This window comes from Gasterosteus aculeatus, chromosome Y, assembly GCF_964276395.1.
Source record: "Gasterosteus aculeatus chromosome Y, fGasAcu3.hap1.1, whole genome shotgun sequence".
Taxonomy (NCBI): domain Eukaryota; kingdom Metazoa; phylum Chordata; class Actinopteri; order Perciformes; family Gasterosteidae; genus Gasterosteus; species Gasterosteus aculeatus.
In genome coordinates this window covers 21,118,583-21,139,248 of record NC_135709.1, presented here as the reverse complement: position 1 = coordinate 21,139,248, position 20,666 = coordinate 21,118,583, and the positions used below count along the sequence as shown (strand labels likewise).

The 20,666-nt window shown below is 42.1% G+C and overlaps 1 protein-coding gene across 1 annotated transcript in view; it reads right to left on the bottom strand.

Annotated features, from left to right (window-relative positions):
- The window catches only part of LOC120812283 (peptidyl-prolyl cis-trans isomerase FKBP8-like), a 31,398-nt gene extending 13,429 nt beyond the window's left edge, over positions 1–17,969 (bottom strand). The window contains exons 1-3 of the mRNA XM_040168119.2: positions 17,240–17,969; positions 10,629–10,798; positions 8,571–8,659 (exon numbers count right to left, since the gene is read on the bottom strand). Of these exons, the coding sequence (XP_040024053.2) occupies positions 8,571–8,659; positions 10,629–10,798; positions 17,240–17,657 (677 nt within the window). The 5' untranslated portion in view covers positions 17,658–17,969. The remainder of the gene's footprint in view (positions 1–8,570; positions 8,660–10,628; positions 10,799–17,239) is intronic.
- Between the last annotated feature and the right edge of the window lie 2,697 nt (positions 17,970–20,666).

Here is a 20,666-nt window from a genome sequence, read left to right as displayed (position 1 = left end):
CTTTGACGTCACGCTTCCCGTTTCAAATGAGGGAAAGGCCAGTGATGCACCTCGAACCGGTTTCTATGGTTACAACCACAGATAGTGCACTAATCAACTGTAATAAATGTGGTGTGCAGCCTGTATGATAATACTAAATCCAAGAGGATTTAAGAGGTTGTTTATTTTTTGTTATACTTCAGTGAAAACAGGTCTGATGCTGCTGCTGCTGCTGACATTCAGTGTTGTGTCTGTTCTGACTCTTGGATGGACACACAGCAACCAATACAGTTGAGCAAAAGAGCTTAGCTTTAATCCAGGCAGACGTCACAGCTGTTTTTCCTTGCTCGCTGCAATTCTAGTTAATTTCTTAGCCTGTTAAAATGAATCCAATCTCAGCCCTGGACTACCTGCAGGGTATATAGTGGCTGCTTCAGGGATGTGCAGTGTGCATTCCATCAAGCAGACCCGCTAATCTTTATTTAACCAGCTTTAAGTAGAAAACAACACGGTAGTTGTCTGCAGTAGGCGGGGTAAAAAAAACGTACAAGTGCCTTATTTCAAACGTGAACATGCGTGTACAGGAAAAATGCGAGAAAACCATTGCAATGAATTCAAGTCCATCTGTGTTGAAGTGGAGTTGTAGATATCCATAGTCAGTGTTTGGGGAAACAGGCGGGAGAACCAGGATGGAAGCAAAGCAATGTACTGCTGTGGAAAAGCAGCCCCGTGTTAATACAACACAGCTTAGGGTTTACCTCCGGTTTGGTCTCCACCAATTCCTGAGAAAAGAGTCTCCGGTTTGTGAAATGTTCGGCTTTGCTTACTTCCTCTCTCTGCTTAGTGAGACCAACAATAATGTTCCGTCATATAAAGCTTATTTTAATTTCATTTTTTCGAATCAAATCAAAATCCCCTCTCTGCTGTGAATACGTGCATAAGTGAATGAAAAGGGAAGTTTAAAGTGTTTGAACAAAACCAAAGCTTTAGCCTGACTCAAAGATGACCGGGACAAGTTTCAGTTTCTACCTTATGCAATGATCTGAAACCACTCACAAACTCAAACAAAGAAAGTTCAAAGCTTTTGGTTTTCATCATGGTGGACGGGAGCGATTTGTCTTACACCGAAATACATCACCTGAGGTTATAATCTGGAATATCAGCCGGGCTTTTATCCGTGGAAGATATCCTATCCATGGATTGACTCTAAATCTGAAAGCAATCAATAGGAGCGATCAGACGTCTGTGAGGTGTGAGCACTGCGGTTAAATGGCCGTTTCGTGCGGCCACGGGGGGGACGGAGGTCTGCTTTCAGTGGATTCTCAGCGGGGTGAATGTGAAGCGGTAGTAGACGGCAATGACGGCTCAGATCTTCTGTTGCAGAGACGTTGTGTCTACTGATTACACAAACCGAATCTCTGCCAGTTTAAGGTTTCACTTATGAACTTCAAAGCTTTCTTAGTTCCTACAAATTCTTAGCTGGCAGCCAAAAATCCTGCCCTTTGAAAGATGAAAGCCCTCCTTTTCCATTACGGTTATACTACACATAAAAGATGTCTGTCTGTCTACTTCGGTGGACATATGAATCCCTGAATTTTGCAGGGATATTTCACGCCTTCTGTTTAAGATGAGCAATTTAATTTGAAGTCAGATCGAAATAAAAAAGGAATTCCCCGAAAAGCGAGGGTTTGGCACAAAATCTGCACTCATTACCGTTCTAAAGGGTCGCTGTTTGACTCGCTTTGAGGTTACACAGTTGTGAACATTACATTTTGTGATCACAAGCTGCTCATTGCTTTGTTTATGACATTCAGGTAGGGGAATAAATGTCATAGAGAGATATTGATCAGAAATTCATTTCCCTTCTAAGTCGGAGCTGTCACACACACGTGTGCCGAAACCAGATTACTCCCACTGAGAAAATGTCAGTGTCTCGAATATTGTTCTGTAAATTGAGTTCACAACAAATGGACAGCAGCTATCACGCTCCCTGACAGATCATTTAATGAAATGCAACGTTAAAGCAGAATTTAACACTGTGCAGACAAACCTGACCTTCGTGTCTTTAATGGTGGAAATAGCTGAGGAGTAATTTACAAGCACATACATTATGTGCACATGTTGACTTTCTGACATTGCGTGCATGAAACAAAAACATCATTATCATTCATTCACCTCCCTGTCATATCACTGCCCCCGAGAAATAGGACCGCCTGGGTTTTGTTAGGGATTTAAGCCAGAAGTGCACCTCTAGTCAGGGAATTTGTAGTACGTGTAATAATGTTTAGTGTTAGAATTATAGTTTGTGTGTTATTAGATATTAGTTATTACATTAACATGTTAGATGAAGTGAATGCAATTTCAATCAAACACAATTCATAGTCATTTAAATCATATAAACACTGTACACATTAACATTCTGTCACAATGTGATGTTAAAACCTGGGGACGGATGCTAATTGCCGTTCTTTATGGATTTCTCCCAATTTTATCCCCAAAGAGGGTTTTTTGGGAGTTTTTTCTCCTGTCAGGTAATAAATGAACAACTTCATGCAAGGCAGCCGACTGAGGCAAATGTCTTGAGAATTGAACCACACGAACTGTCTTAGATCTTATGATGAAGTGTGATGAACGGTGATCATTAATGATGGGTTGTTGTAATGAAAGTGTACTAGTTATAAGATGAAGACTTAAACGATGTATGCTTTGTTAAATTCCCTCATTAGGGCATAAAGCCAACTGAATCTACATTGAGTGCATTGGAATGTGAGGGACATATAGGACAGAGAGGTTTAAGGTTACAGCTGCAGCTTCACACCTCGACGTGGAAGGGACAATGGAGGAGGAGACCCTTTGGAGAAGAGGCCAATGACATTCAAATGCACCAAGGAAGACACACCTCAAGAGGTTTCAAAGGGCCATGGCGGGGGAAAGACTGTTAGAATTTCTCCTGCAGCCGCGTTGATAAGTCCCTTCAGACTTGCTCAGCGGATTCTCTATTTCGCGAAATATTCCACTGTTCGCTTAGTATTTCACTTTGCAATTGTAATCCCTTTTACATTGTTCAGTTATTAAATAACTTTTGATTTTTGAATTTAAACGAATTGACTCATTCGTGTCCTCGTTTCCGGCCGGGACGAGAACAAAGGATTGAGTCCTCCCTCGAGAGCTTCCGAAACCTTAACAGTTTGTGTCTTCTATCCAACCAACAAAGATCCAGCTTCCTTCCAGCAGCAGCCTGCTCGACCTCCTCATGCAGCCTACGAATCAATAGCAGCCCACTGAACTCCCGACTTATTAGTCAGGTTGTCACGGAGGAGCAGCCGGGGTAATGCAAATGTAGCAGGGCCATTAGCACAATCCTTTAGTCTCCCTCCCCGATGGCTGAGCGGAGCACCGAGGCACGCAGCATCAATCCTCTCCAAGAGGAACGGGCTTGACTCTACAGAGCCAGCGGTTATGACATCGCATTGTAGCAGAAAACTCAGTGGTTTTTATTTTTCACGCAACTGATTCCCTTGCTGGCAGAGATAATGCCGTCTTTTGTTCTACGTGCGCGTAGTTGTGTTGTCCATCACCATCTGGAATGACAATATTAAACACAACCACAGTGCAACTGACCCCGTTGGTGCTTTCAAACGACTGAGATTGTTTCATTTAGAATGGAGGTTACTTACTTTAATAACTTGCGCTTAATCATTACACATCTGATCTGACTAGTCTGCCTGTAATTAACTTTGAGAGGAATATTTTGAAAGCCTATTAGATGTATCTGTGTGTGTGTGTTTGTGTGTGTTGACGGAGCAGTGACGTCTCTGCAAGATGACTCACACGCCACGTCCCCACTGACGGTACCTCTTCTTCCTGACATAACACACACACACACACACACACACACACACACACACACACACACACACACACACACACACACACACACACACACACACACACACACACACACACACCAGTGCCATTTGTCACCCTGCTTCAGATCTCCATCCTCTGGCTCGTGTTGCTGCCTCCACTGCAGCAGCACCACACCGTACACAAATAGGTTCATTTCCTCGGATAATCACCACATTACATGATACATGATTACATATTATCCCATGTGCTCCAATTCCACTGGGAAAATGCTACGAATAAAAAGCCATGGACACATGAATGAAACAGGAGAGTTGAGGCTGGTTAATGCTTGAATCAAACTACACCTACAACATGTCGTGTGAGTTTCTAAAGCTGTTATTGACGTGTAAAGGAGTGTGACGCAATAACTACTAATAAATGTAGAAGATATCTTCAAACTTTAGACCTATACATGAACAGTTTTTAAAATATTTTTGAAAGCAACTTTTTTTTAAAAGCTAAAAAAGGGTCTATGCACACATCTATATGCTAGAATCTGCACGGTAACACAACACAATCGCAAGACAGAGCTAACATTCTGCTGCTAACTAGTAGCACTAAACACGTAGGCTACAGCTGATAGAAATGTCATAAACCCAAATGATTGGGCTTGATGACGGGGCTGGAACAAAGTGCAATTCCACCCAATGTGTGCAGGCCCAGACTTCCATCCAGTAAGCAGGAGAAATTGTTTCACTGAAAACCATGAACGTCGTCATCGTGTGGTGCGACGAAACGATGGGTAGAGTGAGGTGGAAGAGGGCCAGCTGGTAAACACAGATGTAAACAATAATGCAATAACAATCCTTCAAAATACGTTCAGTAATATGTTAATACAAACCTACAAGAAATGTTTGGGTTTGTGGACAGAGCCGCTACAGCTGGTTTGCTGGCTTGGGTTCGGGTCGCCGTAGTCAGTTTGGACTTCTCTGATTGATGTCCTGTTTGCTATTATTTGTTGCCTTATGTAGCGCTGTTTTGATATTTAACTGAGGTAGATTGACAATATCGAAGGTTTGAATTACATAAAAATCCTGCATGTCTAAAACACACGGACAGCAATCAACAAAAGCAATGTCAAATTAAAACAACCCCACATACACAGATGCAACTTGTGTATGTGAGCGTGGTGGTTTTGTAATGCAAAATCAACTTCACTCCACCAGTAAAGTAAATACACTATCCACCTTAAATTCAATAAAATCAGTTGAGGAGATTTACTGTTCCACTAGACACCCCCTGACCACACAAAGAAGAACTAGATATAACTGAGAGAGATAAGTCAGCAGGGGGGGGGGGGTAAACATCCAGGGAGATTAGATGCACAGTTCAAACACTGGTCTTAGTGGAAAAATAATGTTGATGACAGCCAAAAACACCCCATAGTAGTTTTCGGCATTTAAAACAAAGTAGTATTCAGATCATATTGAATGTGCTTATTTCTTTTACGCTTCGGGTCAACACATGAAGCCTCAAACTACTGTGCCAGTGGCCTTGGCAAAGGAGAGAGGCAGGAGAGCCTAAGCCTGATTTTATCTGGGGCGTGCTGCAGCTGTCGCTGCTTGCCGGTCGCCAGTGGAGCTCGAGGTCTGGGTGAAAAAGAAAGAGCTACAGTCAAACTTGTTTGGGTCACATGACCGTGCAACAAGTTGCTGCTGGAATCCGTGCTCGATGACGCAGAGTTACTCCAAACATGGTAAAGTTGCACTGAGAAGGAAACGGCAACAGTCTCAGTCTTTTTGCGTTTTACACAGTTCTCAAAGGTCAGATTATTCATCTTACAGAGGCGGTGTGTGAGTCACACTACCACCAGCACAGGGAGGAGCTCCACCTCACAGATCTTATGTGGGGACAACATGCTTACGTGTCTAGACGTAGGGGGGCAGGGCCGGTGCACATAGGTGACAGACTCCAGTACTACTCTGCGTCCAGTGAGTCACTACCTGTCTGCTGGCGAGTGCCGCATGTAATGAATGACGTTGCCCTCCCGCTTTGTAAATCTCCTCGCCTCCATGTCTTTCTCCGCTGACAAATGTCACTGTTGTCTTTTTTTAAATCAGGCGAGAATTAACTGTTGTTCTCATTAACACAATCTTAGATGTCTCTTTCCCAAAGTAGTGTAGGCTCATGGGGAAAAGTGTTTTTGAGCCCCAATGCACCAGTAGAAGGCTTAAGTCATTGACACTGTACATCTGGACTCGGATTAAACTATTAATTCAACTATGACACATCCCAGTTTTCTAATTAACTCCAGTTCAACAATGTGCCAATGGGCTAATTCTCATTCGTGCCAAGATTTAAAGTACACCAACACCTTTGCTTCCAGCAGCGAGATTTAAGCCTCCGTTTGTTGACAGCCGGCCAAAGGCAACCTCACAGCACGCCGCTCCTACTCTTTAAAGTTGTTTTGTGGGGTTTCCCATATGGCTAAAAACTAATTATTCCCCCAATTAAAGCCCCTGCCATGGACCCTTAATGTTGTTGACTTTGGGGTTTGTGCGGAGCTGACAGACATGGAGGCTTCAGAGGGGGTTCATGTTGGACCAACAGACGTCGGCCACCACTGATCTCTGTACATCCGTGTGACATTCGTTATGGTTCCTCTTCACTTTGAAATGCTTCAATTTCGCAGGAAAACACGTCAGAGATTCTCACTGTGGATTGAGGACCGACCAGCTTGTCCGTTGTGATCAATCAGGTAAAAGCTCTCAGACCTTTAAGGGGGTTTCATTGTTTTTGTATTCACATTTTCAAGGAGATACTGGTCTACAACACAGACAGCTTTGCACACTGTACTGATAAATACCTGTGAAGTACTGTTTGCAACAGGCGACTGACATGAGTTCAATCAATGCCTCTGCTAGAAAACACAGAGAGGCTGGACATTTACCACATCGTGTGTGGTTTTATAGCACAGACGTGCCATGGCCGTCTAATTTACCCTGAAACATGATGCATTTTCATGCTTTAATTACTTATTTTTCTGAGCTCAGTTGCTCAAATGATTGTTTTACTAAATATGTTTTATATTAACTTCAACAAGCACGTCTGTCCACATGCCATGATTGAGAAGGTAGAAGCTGGGGACGTTATGTGAAAAACACTCTTTCTGTCCATGACTGAAATGATTGATAACGGTCTCAGGTCTCAGGAGTGGAGACGGGTGGAAAGACCCAGAATAACTTTCTTAAAAGGAACAAATTCTGCTAGGGTCCCCGCTATTGAATATATATTTTTAAATCAAGCTGCAAAGCTTTTTTTATTGGGAATTATGAACCGGACTAACTTTTTGACACGGCCATTGAGCCTCTACTGATCAAAGCGGAAAAATTGTTTTCCAGTTAAAAATAATGAGTGACGTTTGAGGAGTTCAAGCTCTGACTGTCTACCTTCTGGCCCGGCTGAATTTGACTCCACGGCACACAACCCTAATCAGCTGCTTCAAAACAATCATTAACTAACCTCCCGTTGCCTCCTTCTTTTTCTCTGCCTCCTTCTCTAACAGACAACAGAGGGCGAGAGTCTAGACAACACCTAGAGACTCCTCTCTCTCTTTCTCTCTCTCTCACCCCACGACCAATCATCCCCTTCGCAGAGCTGCTTATTACAAGCAGGACCTCACACACAGCACAGACACTGAAAAAATGCTTTTGCAACACAATTTCCAGCACATTTACACAATATATTCAGTCAACAATGTTCAGATGGAATGTGTTTTACTTTCAGTGAAAAAAATGGGACCAAAGTATTAATTTTGCGCTGAATCCTGCACCGTTTCAAGGCTTTTACGGCCACATGACAAATGTGAGTGCATGTTTGTTTTCATGCACTACTCCTCAGTACGGCTACTCTGTTAATGGTACAGCATGTCCTACATGCAGCTGAATGAACAATTTCATATAACTGCTCTGCAAATGTCCTCGGAAAAGTCCTCAAAGCAGATTCTTTATTTATTTATTTTTGGCCCTGGAGCAGCTGGTTTGCTGGAGCTATATTTACAACGGTTTGTGCAGTGCACTAACGAGAGCACACACTTTTAGATTTAATCTGGTGAACGCTGGCGTAGAGTTGACATAATTGCTTTCAGAAGTAAATTATTGGCAAAATTTTAGCTGTTTACAAAAGAGTCTTTTAACAGCCATAACCACACACAAGTAATTTGCCCCAACATTATAAACCAGCGAACCAATCAAATCTAATTTAACACATTTGCTTTCTTCAATCCTTTGATGTCAGAGTACAGAATCAAATCAAATCACTGTTGTACATTAAAGTCTCCTTCTCACATGTTACGCTTATCTAAAGTAACCATTAAAACTGTAAACAATGGGTTTTCTTCAGTTACACACCAATCTCCTCTGCGTTTATACAGGCTCTTTAATGGCCTAAAGGGTTATAAACCTGAGCCATTGGCCGTTATATAAGTAGTGTCCTCCCATAGCTTGTGAGGTTACAATCAAGCCATTCATAGGCTGCTTGTGAATGGTGTTTGGAGGAAGCCATCTGCTCCTGTTTATGGTTCATTAATCCCGCTACCCCCGGACTACCAGGCTGCTCCCACAGCAACAGGTACAAGAAGCCAACTGGAATAAAAAACACAAAAGAACTGACTTGTTTCTGCTTCAACATACTCCTTAATTCAATACATGACTACTAAAGAGTATTAACCAGAGGATCCTTACCGTCCCAGTAGTCCATAGGCATACAAAGAATCCGCCAGGAGTAATGTGATCTCACCCTTTTGCATGGACATGACACACTCCTCCAGGGCCTACAGGTGTCAAAGCACAACATGCTACTTAGAGGAATGACTTTTAACACACTTGCACTAAATACGTTGAAGCATAACTCTGTTTTATGCAATTATTTAATCGTTCATGCATGTGGACCAGCTCAATAACCATGATCTCCAGGGGCGACAGCGTAGGTCAGTTTGTTAATACTGAAATACTTCAATAACTATTAGTAACATAATGAAACGTGGTTCCCACACGATGAAACTAATTGATTTTGGTTGATCCTCTGACTCTTCAGCTAGCACCACCATGACAAAACTGACAACAGTCCCAACAGCCTTAGCTGTACTTCATGTTTTGTACTAGTTAGTAACTGCTAGCATGCTAAATTAACATGGTAAACATTGGACCTGCTTCAGGAATCAGGAATCAGGAATCAGGAAACATTTATTTACCAAAATATGCCAAACATACAAGGAATTTGTCTTGGCGGTTAGTGCGCGACAGTAGACAGACAAGACAGCAGTGCACAAGTAATAAAATAAAGTGGAATGAAATGCTAATGCAATGGGTTAGAAGAATAAGGCTATGGGTTAGTATAAAACAAGGGAATAAAGTTAAAAATTTTAAATATTAAAAAAGTTAAAAAGAAAAATATTAAGCATAAAGTGCACTAACAAACTAGTAACAAACAAGTAACAAAGTGACGAGTGACGACAAAGTGATGAATTACAGTTAAAGTGGCATGTGCAGTGTGGAGGGGAGTGACCAGTGGGATGTTATAGTCAGTCAGTGGGGGACCGGCTCTGTTGATGAGCCCGACTGCCGACGGGAAGAAACTGTTGGTGTGGCGGGAGGTCTTAGTGCTGATGGACCTCAGCCTCCTGCCAGATGGAAGGGGCACAAACAGTTTTTGTCCGGGGTGAGAGGGGTCGGCCACGATCTTTTTAGCACGCTTCAGAGACCTGGAAGCGAACAAGTCCTGCAGGGACGGCAGATTGCAGCCGATCACCCTCTCTGCAAAGCGGATGACACGCTGCAGCCTGCCCTTGTCCTTGGCTGTGGCTGCAGCGTACCAGACGTGATGGAGGAGCAGAGGATGGACTCGATGATGGCCGTGTAGAAGTGGATCATCATCGTCTTTGGCAGGTTGAATTTCTTCAGCTCCCTCAGGAAGAACCACCTCTGCTGAGCCTTCTTGGTGATGGAGCTGATGTTCAGCTCCCACCTGAGGTCCTGGGTGATGATGGAGCCCAGGAAACGGAAGGAATCCACAATAGTGACGGGGGAGTCACACAGGGTGATGGAGGAGGGTGGAGCTCTGTTTCGCTGGAAATCCACAACCATCTCCACTGTCTTTAAAGCGTTGAGCTCCAGGTTGTTCTGACTGCACCACGACACCAGATGGTCGGACTCTGTAGGCGAACTGCAGGGGGTCCAGGAGGGGGTCGGTGAGGGACTTCAGGTGGGTCAGGACTAGCCGTTCAAAAGACTTCATGACTACAGAGGTCAGGGCGACGGGCCTGTAGTCATTAAGTCCTGTGATCCTGGGCTTCTTGGGAACAGGGATGATGGTGGAGGCCTTGAAGCAGGCTGGTACGTGGCATGTCTCCAGGGAGGTGTTGAAGATGTCAGTGAACACCGGAGACAGCTGGTTAGCACAATGCTTCAGGATGTGAGGGGAGACGGAGTCCGGACCGGCTGCCTTACGGGGATTTTGTCTTCTAAAGAGCCGGTTAACGTCTCTCTCCAGAATAGAGAGGGTCGTTGCTGGTGGGGGAGGGGAAGGTGATATAGATGAAGAGGCGTGAGCACCTGATGGGCTGGGGGAGGGAGGGGAGGGGGACTGCAGCAGCTTGGTGGAGCTGTGGGGGATGGGATCAGGACTTGCCATCAGCCTTATCAACGCACAGTGCTGATATGTGGTATTTGGCTCAAATCACCGTTGAAGACAACCTCCATGCGACCCACTAAAATACCCTGCAAGAAAACTGAGAAGTTTACCTGGTTAACATCTCCTTCTCCGATAACAAGGGCGAGCCTACAGTCCTTCTCCACCACGGTGCGGTCCTCCAGGACACACTGCATCTTCACGGTAACCGATTGGCCCCAGGTGGGGCTGAGCGTGTCCGGGGCCCCGAACTCCACTACCTTCTTCCTCAACAGACGATCCTCTGTGTGAGGGGAGAAGAGAAGGTCATGCTGGAGGAAGCGGAGTTAATCTGCATGTTGGTGGTAAACACATGCTCACAAATTCGCCATGCTTGAATTCGTTGCCATTTTAGGTCAATTTATTTCTTTAGTGCAAACTGAAATATAACGTTTAGCTTTAACTAGAAAATGCATTTCCTGCTGAAAATGCGTTGGAGTGGAAAAAGCTAAATGCTGAAATGAACTTGAGAAAATTGCTGAATTTACAGAAAGTTGAAGGGAATTTTAATACATTTGCTAAAATTACAGATATTGGAAAAGCTGAAATTAAATTGAAATTGCTGAAAATACAGAAATGGGAGAAGCTGAAAGGATTTAATAGATTTGCTGAAAAAGCAGAAATGAAAATAGCTGAAATGAATGTGAAATGTTGCAAAACAAATACAGAAATCAATATTAAAACATTGCTGTTAATACAGGCATAATAAAAGCTGAAATTATTTTAAAGAACTGCTGAAAATACAGGAAGTGGGAAAGCTGAATTTTAATAGATTTTCTAAAAAATACCGAAGTTGCAGGAGCTTAAAGGAATTTAAAAAAATACAGAAATAACAAAAAAGGAGATAAATAAAAAGAGGTGTTACATTATTTGTAGTAATATTAGTAGTAGTATTAGTTATAGTTGTGGTAGTAGTAGTACTAGAAGTAGAAGTCGGTTTAGTATCAATAGCAGTAGAAACAGCTGGAATACTGATACTATTAGCCATAGTATTTGTAATAACATTAGTAGCAGTTGTAGTATTAATAGCAGTAGAAATACTAGTAGTATGGTAGTAGAAGTATCAGTTGTAGTACTAGAAGTACTAGTAATATTCGTAGTGGTTGTAGTAGTATTTGGGTGGTGAGGAAGAGAGAGTGAAGGAGAGGAAGGGGAATTAGACAGACTGACTGACTGAGTGATTAACAGTGAGAAGAGGTCAGGGTGGAGGGGGGGGCGAGTGTCATTATCATATTGGTCTGTTGAAAGAAAGCATAGCTGCGTCATGTGACTCCACTAATGAGGTAATAGGAGCTTAAATGAATTTAAAAAAGTACAGAAATAACAAACCTAAAATGAATAAAAAGAGGTTTTAAATTGTTTTTAGTAATATTAGTAGTAGAATTGGTTACAGTTTTAATTGTGGTATTCGTAGTTCTAGCAGTAGAAGAAGTAATAGTAGGTTTAGTATCAATAGCAGTAGAAACAGCTGTAATACTAACACTATTAGCCATAGTAGTATTTGTAATAACATTAGTAGTAGTTGTAGTATTAATAGCAGTAGAAATACTAGTAGTATGGTAGAAGTATCAGTTATAGTACTACTACTAGAAGTACTAGTAATATTCGCAGTGGTTGTAGTAGTAATTGAAAAAGAAACGCGTATTTCAACGAAACCACTTCATTCTGAGCTTCATGGTTAAGGTACAGATAATCATTGAGGCTTTTATCTTGATATGATGGAATTGGGTGAGGGGGGGTTGGGAGACAGAATGTTTTTAATTAATAGGCCTAATCACAAACATTACAGTAAAAATTCCCTCCATGGGGCTTTTATTTTGTAATTATTGGATTGGGTGGGGTGGGGGGGTGTAGATTGAGGGAGAGAGGGTGAGGAAGGGAGGGGTGGTGAGGAAGAGATAGAGGGAGAGAGAGAGAGGAGAATTAGACTGACTGACTGAGTGATTAACAGTAAGAAGAGGTCAGGGTGGAGGGGGGAGGGGGGCTAGTGTCTTTATCATATTGGTCTGTTGACAGAAAGCATAGCTGCGTCATGTGACTCCACTAATCAGGTCATAGGAGCAGCTGTGAGTCACAGACAGAGATACTGCAGCGTGTGTGTGAGTTTCCACGGCAACGGCGCACCTATTGGATTGGGAGGGGTGGGGGGGGGGGGGGGTGTAGATAGAGGGAGGGAGGGTGAGGAAGGGAGGGGTGGTGAGGAAGAGATTGAGAGGGAGAGGAGAGGAGAAATAGACAGACAGACTGACTGAGTGAGTGATTAACAGTGAGAAGAGGTCATGGTGGAGGGGGGAGGGGGGGCGAGCATAGACATAAAATACATAGATGCCGCATTGGCCGCTACCGCCTATTGGCACTGACGAGAAATGCAGCCGCCATCTTGGAATGGTCCTCCGCTCCACTCAGTGTAATCTGTTTGCAGGTGCAATCAGCTGTGAGCGCATTCAATTAATCATACCTCACTGAATACCCAACTGATTTTCACGTGGGTTGTTTTGGCTGCAAAGGTCATACATGCAGCTATGACACAGGCCACATAGTTCGGCGTATTTTAATATTCATTGTGGACTTAACAGTAATGTTATATTCTGATATATGATGTGATATAGACTATGATAGGTATTTTGCAAATCACACACTATAATTTTGATAGAGAAGCAGAAACAGATAGTAGTAGTAAAGTCAGACATTTAATACGTTAAAAAACAATATAGAATTAGAAATAAAATGAATTGAACGTTTGCAAGCACACACACATGCACACAAATAACTTCAACAGAACGCCGGGTGTTTGCACCAAAGAGGGTCTAACTAACTAACTAACTATCACATACACACACACACACACAAACCCCTGGAATAGGACGGTCTTGCAGAGCTTCTTTCTCGTGCTCCCTTTTTGCAGTTCCAGAGTGGTGAGTTTGGCAATGTGGTGCAGCCTTAGCTTGAGAAACACAGACACAACCAATGACAACAAGTCTGAATGATGGTTGTCAATGCCAAACTGTGTCTCTTCAATGTGTTCCCCAAGCAAAAAAACATCATCCGTTCCAATCTCCTCTCAGACGATGTGTGTGACTGTCGACACCTCAGGAGCTTGTGTTATTGACGCTCGGCGGATCACCCTCTCTGCAGCTCTCAGCACCTTATAATAATAATAAAAAAATAATACATATTTATATGCACTTCACACAGTGCTCAAAGACCCTTTACATAACAGACAAAACAAAGCATCCGTAATATACAAAGATTAAAATATTTTTAAAAAATAAGATAAATCAAACCTTTACTATGCCTTGTGATGTAATTACTAGGCCGCCATGGTTTTTCAGGGCTAGAAGGTGGTAGCTCTCGTCAAATGAAGCTGGTACAGCATCTCTGACCAAGCTCGCACGGCACACCTCACAGGACAGCTTTCGAAAAATCTGCCGGACTACAAACCCTGCTATGTAGACCAGAGCATTTTCCACCAGACCACCAAACCGAGTGGGGAGATAACTGTGGTCACACACGAGGGCTGAAATGTTGGCGAATGGGGATGGGTGTTCTTCAGCAGTGTTTCAGCAGAGGACATCTCCACAGCAGACAGGGACACAGTGTCGTCTTGGGCTGCCACATTGCCTGTCTCACCAGGTGAAACACCACACCGAACCATCAGACAGCGGAAGATTGCCTGGAACTGACGTGTCGTTGGATTGTTATTCCAGCCCCCTTACGAAAAACAGACACACAATACATACATTACTCACAAAACATAACACATTTATTTTGTATGTATTGTAATCAAAAGTGCACCAACCCTACCTGATGCTCTGATTGAATTAGATAGGAGCTCCAAGTGATCCTGGCTGAACATGTAGGTGAGCACATACTGCTGAACTTGGAGCAGTTCAGGAATCATCAGCATCAACGTGTCGAGATTTGTGACAAATCCGATGACTGACAAGTACCTGCAAAAGAAAGATGTTTTATTGCTCTGATCATGGCGAAACAAGACACCCTAGGAAAGCACCATGTGATGTTGTTAATTCAAAGCAGTAAAGTGACTTAACACCATCTCGGAGTCGGACAATCTGACCCGTCTTATCAAAATCACTCTGCTTAAAGTGTTCACAGCAACGCGCTGCTGAATCACTTGCTGTAAATCCATCTCTCCTCAAAGCCACTTCTTTCTCGCATGTTTGTCCTTTGGAAATCTTCAAAATGAAAATGGAAAATTTGGGAGAGTCTACACAAAAACATTTCACAAAGAAGTTCAAGGTTATTTTCTTTCTTCACATTTCTTATAACCTTTCTTAAACGAAACTCCTATGTTGATGAATATTGTTGATGATGAACCAAAGTTGCTGAAATTGTAAATAAGCTTGTTTGCAAACCATTCTAAGGTCAGATGTTCTGTTGCCTTTATTGTAAGTAAGTGGGATATGAGATACGAGAGGTATCTTACTTTTGTTGAATTACATGTGAATAATACACTGTGTTGGGCAAGTTGCTTTCACATTGAACTCAGCTAAGCTATCTGTTACTCTGCCATGAATAAAGCTTCACTACACAAAAGCTACTACACAGTGAAATGCAGCAAGCTAAGTATCACAAACACAGCAGTAGGCTAGTTCACTACATAGCAAGCTACTTTAAGATGCGTTAATTCCACATGACAAGAAAGTTGTGTGGCCAATGTTATACCAGTAATAGGTTATATTTCTACAATAACATTATTGTGTCCGTTTGAATCTAAGTGTTATGGAATATGACTTATCAAGTCTCAGTTCATAATCAGGTGAAAAACAGCCGGGGAAGTAAACATAGCCTAGCTAGCTGACTGCGATACAGTACACTACACACTACACTACACTTTCTCCTTCTCTACTCTCTGGTAATATTCTTTTCACAAAACACAACAAATAGGACGGTAATATTAAGTCTTACTTGTGAAAGATTATCCCCCCCAGCCCTGCTGGCGATGGTCTGCCGATTAGCGCAGAAATAAGCAGCACAGTGCTGTGGCATCCTGTATCTTCTGCTGCTACGCAACTACGAGTACGACCGCTCCAAGATGGCGGCCGTATTTCTCGCGAACAGAAGCCAATGCGGCGTCTATGTATATTATGTCTATGGGGGCGAGTGTCTTTATCATATTGGTCTGTTGACAGAAAGCATAGCTGCGTCATGTGACTCCACTAATCAGGTCATAGGAGCAGCTGCAGAGATCCTGCAGCGTGTGAGCGAGTAACCACGATAACGACGCACCTGTGCTCATTAACGAGCTGCTGCAAAGGGCAGAGACATGGCAGCGAGGTACCCTTTGCAGCAGATGCTCCGTTACCGTGGATACCAGCACACACGCTGCTGTTTGTCAGTTGGTCAGTTTGTGTCACACAGCAGATCTATAATTGTTGATTAGTGGAGTCACATGACGCAGATATGCCCCACTCTCTCCCTTCCTCCTCCTCTCTTTTCTGTTCCTCCCCTCTTTCTTCCTCCTTCTCTTTCTTTCTCCTCCACTCTTTCCATTCTTCCCCGTCTCCCCTCACTATTCCACCCTTCCTCCTCCTCCTTTCCCCTCTTTCTTTCTCCCCTTTCTCCCTTCCTCCTCTTTTTCCATTCCTCCCCTCTTACTTCTACCTTCCCCAATGCCAACATTTTAAAATACAACCCCCATGGAGGGAATTTTACTGTAGTGTTTGTGATGAGGTCTATCAATTAATAGTTTGAAGGACAAACATTCTGCCCCCCCCCCCCCCCCCCCACACCCAACAACTACTAATATCACTAGTACAACTAGTAGTGCTACTTCAACTAATACTGCTACTACCATTACTAATACTACTACTACTAGGATTTCAACTGGTATTACTACTAAATGACTCTTACTACTACTACTACTAATAGTAGTTGTACTAAAAATACTATTTCTACCAGTAGCAGTGACCCAGAAACTGATATTACTACTCTTACTACTATAAGAAAACATACTACCAGTATTTATACTGCTATTAATACCACAACTACTACTCATTTTACTACAAATACTACAATGACTTTGACAGTTTAGTACTACAGATGATAAAACTAGTAGTACTACTAACACTATTATTTCTAGTTTTTCTACTGCTATTGATACTAAAACTACTACTTATTCTAATGCTAATATTATTACTGCCAAAATTACAATTACTACTAATATTACTACAAAAAATAAATGTTTTAAGACTCAACTCAGCTTTTGTCATTTCTGAATTTTCAGCAATATTTAAATTTATGAATTTCTTTAATATTTTTTGTTCCAATCTTTTTTTAGTCCATTTCAGATTCTTCCATTTCTGTATTTCCACCGCTTTTCTGATGTCTGTATTTTCATCAATATTTTGATATTCTTTCTTCTATAGTTGTTTCATTTCTTTATTTTCAGCAAATCTATTGAAATTCCTTTCCGCTTCCCCCATTTCTATATTTTCAGCAATTTCAAATTAATTTAAACTTTTCTAATATCTGTAATTTCAGCAAATGTATTAAAATTCCCTTCAACTTTCTGTATTTTCAGTAATTTTCTGAAGTTCATTTCAGCTTTCAGCTTTTTGCATTCCAACGCATTTTCAGCAGGAAATGCTTTTTCTAGTTACAAACCAGATTATCCACTGAAACTGAGTCTAAGGTGTGTCTCTACAGAATGATGCCTCCTCACCTGTGATGTCTTGCCAATCGTCTGCCGCAAACAGGTCTTCAAAGGAAGAGGAAGTCCACTCAGCAGTCACACACTCTGGGAAGAGACTCTCCGCCGAGCTGTCTCTCTCCAGGACATCATCCTCTGTTGATGGTTCTTGAAATCTCACCATCTTCCAGCTGTTTGTTTTTTTCAGTTTCCTCTGCTGCTTGCATCCCGTGTCTTCACTTTTCTCGGGACCAGCGGGGGCTTTCGCCTCTGCGTTCTCACTCTCACCTGCACAGCTCTCTGTTTCAGCCGGCTCCTTGTTGACCTCTGCATGCCCACCAACGAGCTGGTACACCTCAGACACGGTATGCTCCACTGCAGGATCCTCGCGCTCTCCACTACATGGCTCGGTTTCCATTTCACTGCCGAGAGCGATGGACGCCACCTGCATTAGCCTCCAAAAGAGATGATCCTGATAGTCGGTGGCAATGTTCCACTCGGGGCCGCAGGTTGGTAGTAGTTTGGTCGTGAAACCAACTTTTGCCACCTTCAGCGTCTCAAAACAAAGAGAAGATCTCCCTGAGGTTAAAACCCATGTTGTGTTATATTAAATCCAACTGAGAAGACATCCCTAAATCCTGCCTTCGTATACAGCTTTTAGAAAAAGCTTTTCCCGCCGGGGGCTTTGTGATTTCTCTTGTTCTGTTTCGTCTTGGCCTCCTCTTGCTACCGCCTGTGCCAGTGATGCGGTGATGACCAACGCAGTCCCAGTCGGCAGGCTTGTGCATTGGTAATCTGCAGGATTAGAAGAGATAAACCTAATCTGCCAGAATGTCTGTAAGCTTCTTAATGACTTCACCGGCGTGCCCCACAACACAGCTTCCATGAACGCAGTTGACCAATAAAGATATGAAATGTAATGCAATTTGCTTTGAGAGATCTTTGTTTTTGCTTTTAAGTGAATGACACAATGCTAATTACCTAAAGGCTGTCAAATTTACAGTAGAGAACAGATTAAACAGTTTCTAAGGTTTAAAGCAGATAACCATCTCATGTTGTATAGTTAATTTGGACATTTCACAACTATGCTTAAAAACTGAAAACATGTCTTTGTTTTTAACCCATGGAGGTTAAATTCTTTGCTTTTGTCAGCTGTAACCAGAAACTATATTATACATTTTGGGGCTACGCTTTAATCTACAGCCAAAGCATGGTGTCAATCAGAGATTAAATTAATCCAAATTCCATATTTGGGTACTTTCATTGAACTGTTCTTGACTTATTCTCTTTTTTTGCTGTCTTTTAGTTTGCATGTCTTTAGATTGTGGACTGCTGTTTGAAGAATCAGGAATCAGGAAACATTTATTGAATTTGTCTTGGCGGTTGGTGCGCGACAGTAGACAATGTGACAATAGACAAGACAGCAGTGCACAAGTAATAAAATAAAGTAAAATGAAATGCTAATGCAATGGGTTAGTAAATAAGGCTACGGGTTAGTATAAAACAAGGGAATAAAGTCAAAAAATATATATATTTTTAAATATTAAAAAAGTTAAAAAAGAAATATTAAGCATAAAGTGCACTAACGAACAAGTAACAAAGTGACGAGTGACGACAAAGTGAAAAATGACAGTTAAAGTGACATGTGCAGTGTGAAGGGGAAAGGGGACATATTAATATGTTTTATTACATATAACATTTCGAATTTTGAATATGTTTCGAAATGTTGTGCTTTTTTTTAATACATATATTTAGATAATATAATAAGCTTTTTCAATACTCAAAAGTGTTCTTGTAAATACTGCCAACCCATAATTTGCTACATGTAAGATGGCACTTTTATATTGTTGGTTGTAAGCTACATTCCACTTCTTATTTCAGTAATGAGTAAAGTTAGTTTTACAAAGTCACTCTGAACAAACATACCTATGTGGTAGAGATGCTTTGATCTGATCGGCGCCGATCCATATCGGCCGATATTGCCATTATCGGTTTTGATCGGCGTTCTCAAAACGGCCGATCAAATTTGGCCGATCAGATGACATAAAATCTGCGAGAACTACTATCAGAGACGTTTCAATAAAACGTTAGAGATAGGCATTTCAGGCCGCCAATGGTAAGAAATTATTATTATTATTATTTTTTTTTTTGAAAAGCTTGTGATTGGCTGTCTCTCCATGTTATTACATTTCATTGGCCCCCGTCTTCGGTGGCGGGTGGGTGAAACCACTGAGACAAAACGGCTTCGCCGGTCTGGCAATATTACAAGGTGTCGAAAAAAGATAATAAATGTGCAGTTTGCAACGTCTGCTCAAAAGTAGTTCCCCGTGGAGGAACGCGTCAAAGGGGTTTCAACACCACGAACCTCATACGGCATTTGAAAGCTTGTCACATCAAGGAATTTGAGGAGTTTACGAAGTTGGCGAGCGTTAAGGCAGATAAAGACAAAGAGCGTGCAACCGCTTCCCAAACGCCACTCACTCAGCTGACTGTAACAGAGACATTAAAACGACAGCAACCATAGAGCATTGACAACAAGAGACGAAAGGAATTAAATGCAAAGGTAATGGAATTCATATGATTGATCAGCAGCCGCTGTCTGCTGTGGAAGACGCCGGGTTCAAACGCCTTGTATACTGCTTGGATCCACGCTATACGCTGCCGGGCCGAAAATACCTAACTGATGTTTGTCTGCCGGAATTATACCGAAATGTCTACACGCACATCGAGAGCCTTATGAAGGACAACATCAGGGCAGTTAGCTTCACGAGTGACATTTGGAGTTCGAGTGTCTGTCCTGTGTCTATGCTGAGCCTAACTGCGCAGTTTATTAATGAACACTTCGAGCTGACCAAAGTGGTGCTTCACTCACAAGAGTTTCCCGGATCGCAACACCGCGGAGGCACTTGCTGCAGCTTATATTTATCAAGGCAAATCTGCCAGTGATGCTGCTTAATCAGAAGTAAGGTTTGAATACTCTAGTATGCCCCCTCTCCGAGTGAGTTGAGTGAGTGAAGTATGTGAGTGAGTGAGACACTATTCAGATAGATATACATGTTTTGTTTAATTGCTGACTTCCTGTGCACCTTTAATCTTTATTCTGTCTGTTATCTCCTCCTATAAGCTCCAAGTTCTATTGAGAGCCTCTAGAGAGTGGAATGTTGCACATGTTATTCTATTGTTGTGATTTTCATTTAAAGATTTATATTTTTATTATTGTTTTAATATTTATTATTATTGACACATTTTATAGTAAGCGAGAGAGCTTTTCTACATTGGAATGTTGCACGTTCCCTGCAATAAAACGGATGGTTGTCAATTCATGATACTCTCTCGTCTCGTAATTTAAATACTTAAAATACGTAATTTAAATACTTAAATTACGAGACACCGTGATCGGTGATCGGTATTATCGGATCGGCAGATACCGCTCTCACTCGGGTGCGTTAGCGCTTTCTCG